Here is an 11,032-nt window from a genome sequence, read left to right as displayed (position 1 = left end):
ATTTCAGTAGCAAAGTGCCTGTGCAATCACTTCATACCCACATATGGCATTCCAGCTTTGATACGATCAGACAACGGCACTCATTTTGTAAATGATGTCATCACTAAGGTCTCTGAAGCACTCGGTTTCAGCATAAAACACCACTGTGCTTATCACCCTCAGAGCGCAGGCCTTGTAGAGAGAACTAACGGCACTATAAAACAAAGGCTCAGGAAATGCATGGCAGAAACAGGAAGGCCGTGGCCTGAATGTTTGGGTTTAGTGAAGATGTGGATGCGCTTAACACAAGGCTCCCATAAACTAACTCCATTTGAAATCATTCATGGCAGGCCGTTTCCACTGCCTATTACCAGTCAACCAATAGACAAAGCAATCAGAGAAAACACATTAGCAGAATGGATGTCTAAGCTGTTAGAAAACAAAGAGATCATTGTACATAATCAACAACCTGATGATGTTTCTCCAGTGTCTTGCAGACTAAAGCCCGGTGACTGGGTTCTGATCAAGGTGCTCCAAAGGAAAAACTGGAGCACACCCAGGTGGGAGGGGCCATACCAAGTCCTCCTCACTACACCGACCGCTTGCAAAATTGCGGAACGACCATCCTGGGTCCATCAGAGTCACTGCAGGCGAGTCAGTGAAGCCATCTAAACACAGCTGACGGCAGGCTTGCCTACTTGTTGTGATCTCGCCCGGTGGAGGGGTCAGCTTTCCTGGCCGGGGGGTCTACTCGCGACAGGAGGGCGTGTTCCGTCGTCATGAGGTGGTGGCTCTTATCAACTGCAGCGGCCCTGACCATGGCCGGGCTCCTCACCTTTGCTTCCGTGAGGGACAACAAGTCACGCTATATGGAGAAAAGGCAGACACTGTATGACAAAGGAAAGTACACCAAGTTTCCCCATGGATACGCCACTAACTTCTGGTGGCAGTTTATGAACACTACAGCTCATTTGAATAACAAAACTGACTGCTATGCATGTACCCATATGCCCCTATCCTCACAGACGTCTGGCCTGTGGCCGTACAGCATACCTGAAGATCGCAGTTGGTGTCTGTTGGGCCTGGCAACACATCCAGGCTACGGTACTCTTTGGTCCAAAGCCAACTACAGCATCCCAGCAAAAGCAACCTGGAGGTCATCATCACTCACAAATGTGAACTGTTCCGGACAGACCTACCTACTGACCTGGCCCCAAGTCTCAGACCCACTGCCTGATGTAATTCTACTGAACAAACTGAACGCATCACAACTGCCAGTATGTGTGATGAACAATGGATCGCGGGCAGTGGGGGAGCTGCCTACTCACCTATGTAAGTCCATATACACTTTCTGCCCACCAAGGAACGAGAGGAAGTGTATGGCCTGTTCAATCAACGCCACCTGTGCCAGTAACACGACGCTGATGGGCCTAAACTGTCGCTCCGACTACAGCTACCGAATGCCACTACAAACAAAGACTCAGTACCAGACAGGATGTGCACGGACGGCACCCAGCAGCAGAGGAACCAGAGTTTTGGCTGACTGGTACTTCCTATGTGGCAACAAGGCTTATCTGTCACTCCCTGAAGGTTGGGGAGGTCTGTGCACCCTGGTGGAATTATCAGATCACGTTTTCTTCATGCAAAGTGTTGCACATCACCCAAGCAGCCGGCAGAGACGTGAAGTGGACATCGCCTCCCCCAATTCTTTCGGCATTACCGTGGACACTGGAGTGCCGGGAGAGTTTCGCATCTGGGGAGGAGGAGTGAAATTCTTACAGAGCTTGATCCCCGGCATTGGAGTTGCCGAGGTGCGAGATCATGTGGAAATCAACCGATATGCTCTGCTACGACACATCAACTTGACTAAGACCCTGGGAACCGCCTTAGCAGGAGAACAGCAGGCCATCAGAACGATGGTGCTGCAGAACAGACTGACACTAGACCTGCTAACAGCATCACAAGGAGGAGTTTGCAAGCTGATCGGGGAAACATGTTGCACTTTTATCCCTGATGGATACGAAACTGGAGGAGACATTTATGAAGCTTTGCAGAATTTGACCGCTCTGCAAAAATATGTCACTGAACACACACCTGGAGCAGCTACAGCACAAGGCTGGCTGGACTGGCTGTTCAGCGGTTCATGGCTGGCTACTGTAGCAAAGCCATTTTTCCTTCTAGGTCTCATCATGATAGCACTGCTCATATTAGTGTTGTGTGTGTTGCCATGCCTAAGAGTAATGATTTCACAGATGATAACAACTACAATGACTGCTTATGTTGCCGTGCCTGAAGAAGAACAACATCCCGTTGCAATTCTGTTAGAGGAGAACTTGTACTAGCTGCTAATAAATGACGTGGTGATTAAAAATGACTTGTCAAGTGATCATGCACTGATTAACACATTAGTAGGTTATGCAAGTTTTCATACTTTTATTTTTTGAAGTCTTGACTTTTAAACATAAAGTTTTTCATTTTGAATATAAAGTTTTCATGCTTTTATTTTATTTTTTGAAGTCTTCAGTTTTAAACATAAAGTTTCCATTTTAAATATGAAGTTTTCATTAGTTTACACATAAAGTTTTCAATTTAAGGTTTGCATCATTTTAAGTATAAGGTTTTCATGCTTGTACTTTTAGAAGTTTTAAGTTTTCATTTCATAATATAAGGTTTTCATCCTTGTATTTTTTGAAGTTTCCATTTTATAATATAAGGTTTTCATCCTTGTATTTTTTGAAGTTTTCATTTTACATATTAGGTTTTCATCATTTTTAAAATATAAAGTTTTCATTTTACTTTTCATTCTTTTATTTTTTGTAAGTTTTCGTTTTAAAATATAAGGTTTTTATCCTTTATTTTTTTGTAGTTTTAGTTTTATTATTTTTTCCACTTGTTATTTCATTTACTATGATTTTCATTTCCTATGTTTTTCTTTTTATTATTTTCTTTTGTTTTATTCTTTAGACCAAATGACTGCCATTTCTGCTATGCTGACATTTTGAAAAATTTAAAATTGTTTAAGATACTTAATAAATAATCTTCACAGACAATTGTTGTATACATTTAAAATAAGTTAAACAGGAGGGAATGTTACAGGAAAAATGTTTCTATGTTTCTTTACCTTCTTTTAAATGTGCAAGCATGCCCTTTTGTCTATGGTTAGATTAGTTTAGAATTATCTTTTTAGACTTTCTCAGCAAAGACATACTGTTTTGGGACATATTGTTTTAGATTGTTTTATCTCTCACAGCCTTCTCCCAGCTCTCTGCTGACGAGACTAGCGCCACATATGGAGTTGTTTATTTTATTTGTTTTGTATTTTCTTATCCTGTTCTCACTGTCTTTCCTATAAAAATTACCAAGCCACTGTGCATGGTGTGAGTTGTCCTTAGCAGCTCACCCGTGTACACGTTTGATAAAGAAAGTAACTTTGTCTCATTGTGTCTTTATTTCTCCTGGGTCTTTTACAGAGTTTTCCCCCAACAGGATCACAAAAAAAACAAAAGCGGAAAAATTCATGTGCCCGTATTCTCCAAAAGAAAAAAATTAAAGCATGTCAAACATAAATATACAAACACATTATGCATCTATGCACATCATCAGCCACGTTCGGGTTAGAAAATGATCTAAAAGTTTAAAGTGCAACAAAGAAACAATGAGAAATACTGATTGGAGAGCAGATACTGATTTCAGGGTTAATAAGGATTTTTTTGAGTCCCGACGGAGGAGCGCGAGTCCTGTCAGCTCATATCAGACGTCACAGCAGTCCAGACGTTTGGCCATCGTCTCATAACAGTCTGTCCAGATTTAAGACCGTCCTGTCCTGTAAAGTTTCCATCGGTCTTTGATCGCTTTTGCCGCTCCTGTCGTTGGCTAAGAAGGAAATAAATCCAGGAAGAGCAGCAGAGGCCTCAGGGTGCTGGCTGACACCCTGCAGCGACGGCGCGGCGTCCGTCAGGCCGTCAGCTTCAGTCGTCCTGCAGAGAAACGAGAGCGTCAGCCAGCAGTCATGTGACCCTTTAACTCACCATGTCCACACTACTGACAATAAATGTGAAAACATGTTGTTTCTCTTCATTTCGCTCTTTCTAGAGCTGATCACAAAGTTCTTACACTGTGAAGCGACTTCGTCAGCAGTTTACAAAGCATCCCGACAGCTCCTGCAGACTCTCCTCTAACGCCTCTGCACGGACCACAAATAAAACAGACACCTGTGCTGCCCTTACTAACCTCTGCTCAGAAGAAAACAAACTGGCTTTAAATATTTCTCTTGTGTACCGCTGACATTTTTTTAAACCACCTCCCAGTTTTTACCAGGAATTTAGTCTGGAAACTTTTTAGATGAGAATTATTACTGGTGCTCAGAGCAGAGTCTCCATCTACACCACAGAAATCTTCAAGTCAAAGAATCATTCAGGTGTGTTTTTAAAGATAAGTTGTGTGTCCTGAGCAAAGATCACGTCTGCGTTTGAACACCGACAGACGTGATCTTTGCTCAGCACACTGGCTTCCTCCAACTTCTACATGAAACGTACAATTAAAGTTAAAGAGTTAAATCTGGCCAGTTTCATGCTTTTTACAGTCATGGTTCAAGAACCTCATGATAACACTTCCTGTTCTAACCAAAAACACAGAAACATGGAGGATTTTACTCCACAGTCATCGGGTCGCTGCTAATACAGGAAACAGCAGCACCTTTGCTAACGTTACCTGAAGATCGACTCTGAGGCCAAGTCTTCATGTCACATTTGTTCAATTAGCTTCTGGTAATCAATACGATCTCTCACCGAGCATTTCTGTCAAACGTGGTCCCAGAAAAACCAGCAGGAGTCAGTCGATCTACCGAGGCTGAAACCTCAGACTGAGCCTGACTGCAGTGTGAACGAGCAACAACCAGAAGTGTTCCTATCAAACTGACACAAACAGTGTTTTCAGATTTATCAGTGCAGACATGGAAGGAAGGAAGGAAGCAATCCCACAATCCTCTGCTCATCAGCGAGGACGCTCAGCCAGGCCACAGAGCAGCGAGGGGGAGGGACGGGATTTATCCGGACACCAGCGCACTCAAACACCCACCAACAGTCGGACGTCACGAGACCGTAACAGAGAGAGGCGGCTCGTTTGGTTTTAGCTGCTGCAGATTCAGAAATATGAGTAAATAAAAAAAGCTGCAGGTGTTTTTATCAGTTTCATCTGAGAGCAGCACAGAGAGGAGGAGGATTAGAGACGGGATCACACTGCTGGCCTCGCTCCATTAAGGACTAAATGCTTTATAAAAATAAAATAAAAAACCTTCCAGCTGCTTCCGAAGCCTCTGAGTGCTTTTACGTCTCCATAATGGCTTTTTGTAACCAGACCTGACTGAAACTGGAGATCGTCACGTGGGGTTTATCGTCCGTCCTTCTGGACACTAAAGACAACTTTATTTTAAAAATTAAACACCTGATAAGACCTGAAAGGAGCAACCGAGGCCATAAACTCACCAGGAAAGTATTTACCTGGGATACAAATCATATTTTCAAAGCACTTCTTTTTCAAACTGAGGAGTCGCCCCCTGCAGGTCATCAGAAAGGATGCAGGTTTAAGCTGCTTTTGCACTCAGTGCCTTCATCGTTTACCTTCTTTATTATTCCCAGATGTTAATGTAAGAATCATTTCTCATCTTTAATTTATCCAACTCGTCCTGCACCTCTCTGTCCTGGGATGAGATGAAACCTCAAACGTGTAAATTTCTGGTGACTTGAATTCCAAAAGAAGCTGATGAGTGATAATACAAGACTCCAGCAGCCGAACAGGCGACACACACACACACACACACACACACACACATTCTGTGGTTAGAGGTGAGGAGCATTAGATGGATGGTGGAGGAGACAGGGGGAGGGGGCACCATGCCATGCTGAGAGCTTCCATGCCAAGCTGTCCACCAATCAGAATACACCCCCACCTACCTGCCCACCGTCCCCCACCAATGGGCTGGCTCTGTCTACCTGTCTGTCTGCAAACCAACCAATCAGACCACAGAATGAGGACACAGAAGAAGAAGGAGGAGGACAGACTGACAGCGGGCGTTCCTGGAAAATTCCTCCTCCACTCTTACAGCTCAGACCTGCGATGTTCAGGAGTTATCATCATTATTATTATTTACGCTTTGTTTACGCTAAGCTTTGTTCTGATGTTGTTTCGGAGCTCGTCTTCATTTCCTCAGACTTTTTCTATTCTTTTGTATTTTTGATGCGACAAACATTAAAAGCACGATAAGTGACGGTCTGAGACTTCATGCCGTGGCGAGAGGACGAGGAGCACCTGGACCTCACAGTCTCACCGACTCTCGCTGTAACGACTTCCTCAGAGGGTTTTAAATCCCTCTGCTGACACAGACGTCTGTGTTTGCACAGATAGTTTCAATGCTCAGAACCTTTCCTCTGTGAACGTGTCTTAAAGCGATCGTAGAAAACAGGCGAGAAGCTTCAGAAACCGAGCCGAGCTGCCTTTGTTACAAACACATACACAATCTCTCTGCCACTGATGAAACCAGCTCCATTATTCTGACTGTTCTAAGACCAAAGAAGCAGAGTTTAAAGTAACATCCACAGAATAAAATCATGGAGGACGGACTCTGTGAGCTGCATGTGTGAATGTCTGTCCCCTCCCACAGCCAGTGGCGTGGTTCCACCTCTGAGCACAGAGGTTTTGTGGTGCTGTGTCTTTACTGGGTTTTTTCCTGTGAAAACATGTGGAACTGGTTTGGAACATCGTGCAGTGGTTGTTAGTCCTCCACACTGAAGGGAGCCAGCTAGGGTGCTTTGGGGGTCCGACCAGAAAACCTGCAGCGCTGCAGGTTAACTGTTTCACCCAGGACAGAACCAGGACACACTGGAGAGGTTAAAGCTCGCAGCTGGGTGGAAATTCCCGAGAAAATGTCTGAAGAGAGGAACATCTGTTTTCCCCGGCCACTAAGGATGGATGGACAGACAGATGGATGGAGGCATGGGTGGATGGATGGACGGAGGCATGGGTGGATGAATGGAGTTGGGTGCCGTGTTGTTGGAAAAGAGATTGTGTCTCCAGGTTGTGCACGTAAACACAGCGTGTGTGTTATCGCTGCTGCTCTGTCAGGGTCCAGCGGAGGGTTTAAAATCGAGCGGCGGACAGAAACAAGCGGACACACGGACGACTTCGGACGGAGACCAGTTCAGCAGCTTTCTGTTCTGGAGGGATCCGCTCCTGACCTTCAGCGATGAGCTGCTGGGTTTACTGGTGAGTTGAAAGGGAAGAATGTTTTCATGCTGGGAGTCTCGTAGAGCAGCTTTGCATGATTCACAGTTCAGAATAATCCTTTGTGTTCCTCTGAGCCTCGGTTCAGCCCCTCAGTGAGCGCTTGTGGCTGAGTGTGACCGGCTGCAGTTTGCAGGAGACCTCGTTCATATTTAAAGGAGCCTCCATGAGACTTTGAGGGCTGCAGGCGTCTTTGTGTTTGCATGGTTTCACACGCCAGTCAGACTCTAGTGCATCAGTGCATTACCCTTTTATTTCTGTTGTTGTGTTGCAGCCTCTGAACTTCATGTGCATGCCCACCACCTCCACCTCCTGCAGCACATTTCAAGAGAAAAAGTAGTTCAAGTGTGATCTGAGGTCTTATTCTTGTAATGTGTAAATAGTGAATCGTGTGGAAAACGTTCCTGACGTTGATGGCGTGGGATAAACAGGGTTTCCTCCTCAACATCTCCCCGTAGGAAAGGATGCATGTGAGAGGAAGCAAGGAGACAAAGGAGGAATTTTACATCTCTCACTGAGTCATAACTTCTGTCACCTGTCAGACTGCAGTGATGATGATGATGATGATGATGTTTGTTTACAGAAAGAGGGCAACGAATCACCACAGACAGAGGAGAGGGCGGAGCAAAGGGCGTCGGCGGGCCAATCGGACGACGAGGACAAAGAGAACGAGCCTGATGACGAAGATGACGAGGAGGACGATGACGATGGAGGAGGATGGATCACACCCGGTAACATCAAAGAGGTGAAAATGGACTCCGCTGATTGGACGGCTCCAGCTGACATCAAAGTCGGCTGTCTCACCACCGACTTCGCCATGCAGGTAACGGATGCAGACGGTGCATTCGCTGTTTTTCACCTTCTGTCTAAAGGTTTGTGTGAATGGTTTCAGTAAACCGCTGCGTGAATAAATATTCTCCTGCTTTACGCCGGACTTCAAAAAGCTTTCGCTGTCTGTGTCCCAGAACGTTCTCATTCAGATCGGACTTCACGTTCTCTCTGTGAACGGGATGCTGATCAAGCAGGCGAGGAACTACATCCTGAGATGTCACGCCTGCTTCAAGTGAGTCCGAACAAAGTTAACAAAACCTCTTCAGGCTGAAAGGGAGGCAGCTCGAATCCGTTCCAGCGAAAAATACAAAACACGACATTTAAAACATTTAAATTTATATCAAGAGTAGAATAAAGGTGCTGAACAAGTGAAAATGTCAGGACTGCTTTATTAAAAGAATAAAGATAAATTAATACATAAATAAAATGGACAAAGTCAATGAAAGGAATAAAATAAATAAATAAATGTATTAAATTGCTGCTTGAGTAGGTTAAAATAAAAATAATAAAACACAGTAAAAATGATGCTTACATAGAAAAATATAATAAAGGTGCTCCAGAGATACAGATGTAAATAAGGTCAAAATAAAACATCATGTAAAAATCTGAATATAATCCATTAAAGTGGCTCTACACCAGGGGTGGGAGGGCCGGCGTCCTGCAGGTTTTAGATCTCACCCTGGGTCAACACACCTGAATCACATGATTAGTTCATTACCTGGTTTCTGGAGAACTTCAGGACATGTTGAGGAGGTCATTTAGACATTTAAATCAGCTGTGTTGGATCTAAAACCTGCAGGACTCCGGCCCTCGAGGCCTGGAGTTCGCCCACGCCTGCTTTAAGAAAAAGCACAGATGTTAAAGTGGATCAGAACGATGGAGCGTGGAGTGCAGGGTTGGAACAAACCTAACATGAGAGGACAGATGTTCTTCAGACGGACAGATGTTAGTGACCTGTCCTGTTCTTAGAGGCTGTAAGGAGAATAAAGCGAGGGGTTGCCCGTCCAGGAGCATTGACCTGTTAAATGTTTCGATTCCAGGACGACGAGCGACATGAACAAAGCTTTCTGTCCTCACTGCGGGAACAGAACCCTGAAGAAGCTGGCGGTGACGGTGAACGAGGATGGCAGCATGCAGATGCATTTCTCCAAAAACCCCAAAGTGTTGAACCCCAGAGGGCTCCGGGTGAGACGCGGCGTTTTATCACTTCTAAAATGACTCTGCGTTCGCATCTGCAGCGTAAATCGTTTTTTCAGACCGCTTCAGTTCTGCCTGAGTCGGGTCTAAACGTCCTAAACATGATCGCTGCCGTCTTGTGTTTCAGCACACGCTGCCTCTGCCTCAGGGGGGGAAACACTCTACCAACCCCCAGCTGGTGGAGGACCAGCGCTTCCCCCAGCAGAGGCTCTCCCGGAAGGCTCGCCAAAAGACCGATGTCTTCAACCCGGACTACGTGGCCGGAGCGTCGCCGTTCTGTGAGAACGACATCTACAGCCGAGCCGCCAACCTGCAGATCAGAGACGGCCAGTGTGGCGGCGGCAGGAGGCGGGCCAACCCCAACGCCACCCGCAGGAAGTTCATCAAGAAGAAGTAAAGATGGCGAGCATGCATCGTGTTTAAATTAAAGGACCGGACCGTCATTTCCCAAATCATCCATCGGCTCACGTGCGACAGATTAACTCACCAGGTCTTCTGGTGCGTTCATGGACAGTCAGACATCCAAGACATGAGGATTAACTACAGCTCTAAACACGGTGTTCAAAGCAGAAGAGACGCGCGTGACAGCCAGAGGAAGTCGACACTCGGCGACACACGGGCGAATTAACTGCTGGCAGCACGAGTGACTCTAACAATACCAGCTCCAGATTATTACAGATTACATAGCATCCCTTATGGAACGAGCCAGAATAATAAATACATTAAAAGTGTGTGAAATTTCACATCGGTGTCTGTTTCTGCTCATTACCTCCACCACAGAGGCAGGAGCGCGCTCGGTCTGCAGGGCGGCGACGTGATACAGAGATTCTGCTACATATCAGGATTTCTGTGAGTGAAGAAGGAAGAAATAAAGCTCTGCTCCTAAACACTCGCTGCTGGAGACGTTTCTCCTCCAGTCGATTAGATGAAGGATGGCAGAGGTGGATGAACATCTGTAAGAGCAAACGGCAGTACTGAACGGACCAATAACGGTCACTCTGGGTTACACGGCTACAGCGTGCAGGTGCACATCAGGTTCAGGGTTTAAACAACGACTAAGGTGTAAATCCTCCTTCCTTCAAATTTTGCCAGACGTAATATTCTTATTAAAATATTTGTTTTAGAGAGCAGTGAAACCTTTCACAGCGAGTCTGCTTGAACTACGTTATAGTTTCCAGCTCAGTGTTTATGGCTGATCTTCAGTATTTTACATCTTTATGATAAAAACATCATCATGAGAAACATTTCTAACTGTCCTGTAACGTCGGGGTCCTGCACTGAAAAACGCAAACCGACTTCTCTGCAGTTTTCACTTTGTAAAGCCGGACCAAACGTGACCCTTCAGTGGGCTGCCTCTGGGGCCGAGGGCCACATGTTCGACATAAATAAACTTTATTATTGATTACAATTTCATGCTTTGGCGTGTGGTTAAACGGTAACACCACTGTGTGCCGCATAGTGCTGGACCTTTTACGCCTTTATCTTCTCGTTGCACCTTGTGAGTCACTGAAGTTGTGCCAGAAATGCTGTGTTTCTATGGTAACACAGCATTACATCATTGAATTGTCCCGTCGCCGTCTGACAGTAAAATTACACAAAAACCAACGATTCAAACACGACGCAGAGGGAGAACATGATCACTGGAAGGTTTATATTTTTAAACAGGAAAATAAGACCTAACAGGCAGGTGTAGTAAGGCTGTTAGTTGGTGGAAGTAGCGTCCACGAGGTGCTCACCTGTAGATCTG

At 45.3% G+C, this 11,032-nt stretch overlaps 2 protein-coding genes across 2 annotated transcripts; both read left to right on the top strand.

Annotated features, from left to right (window-relative positions):
• The first annotated feature begins 706 nt into the window (after nucleotides 1-706).
• On the top strand, nucleotides 707-3,412 carry LOC146582715 (uncharacterized). The gene has a single exon (XM_085280677.1). The coding sequence runs from the start codon at nucleotides 759-761 to the stop codon at nucleotides 2,319-2,321; it is 1,563 nt and encodes a 520-aa protein (XP_085136803.1). The 5' UTR covers nucleotides 707-758; the 3' UTR covers nucleotides 2,322-3,412.
• A 2,668-nt stretch (nucleotides 3,413-6,080) lies between these two features.
• On the top strand, nucleotides 6,081-10,028 carry LOC146582714 (RNA-binding protein NOB1-like). The gene is made up of 5 exons (XM_085280801.1): nucleotides 6,081-7,239; nucleotides 7,841-8,080; nucleotides 8,223-8,320; nucleotides 9,129-9,273; nucleotides 9,413-10,028. Exons 1-5 carry the CDS (start codon nucleotides 7,006-7,008, stop codon nucleotides 9,680-9,682), a joined length of 987 nt encoding a protein of 328 aa, XP_085136927.1. The 5' UTR covers nucleotides 6,081-7,005; the 3' UTR covers nucleotides 9,683-10,028.
• The last annotated feature ends 1,004 nt before the right edge of the window (nucleotides 10,029-11,032 follow it).

Source organism: Mchenga conophoros, linkage group LG1, assembly GCF_057382185.1.
Source record: "Mchenga conophoros isolate Kocher_MC1m ecotype Shallow Benthic linkage group LG1, M_conophoros_male_GT1.1, whole genome shotgun sequence".
Classification (NCBI taxonomy): Eukaryota; Metazoa; Chordata; class Actinopteri; order Cichliformes; family Cichlidae; genus Mchenga; species Mchenga conophoros.
Note: the sequence above shows the minus strand (reverse complement) of the source record. Positions and strands in the feature narration are given on the sequence as shown.

Bases quoted from the DNA above. Each gene is read 5' to 3' on its own strand.
- LOC146582714 (XM_085280801.1), top strand. From the start codon at position 7,006: ATGGAGTTGGGTGCCGTGTTGTTGGAAAAGAGATTGTGTCTCCAGGTT. The intron at 7,240-7,840 runs GTGAGTTGAAAG...GTTTGTTTACAG, and splicing joins ATGAGCTGCTGGGTTTACTG to AAAGAGGGCAACGAATCACC. The intron at 8,081-8,222 runs GTAACGGATGCA...TCTGTGTCCCAG, and splicing joins CCACCGACTTCGCCATGCAG to AACGTTCTCATTCAGATCGG.
- LOC146582715 (XM_085280677.1), top strand. From the start codon at position 759: ATGAGGTGGTGGCTCTTATCAACTGCAGCGGCCCTGACCATGGCCGGG.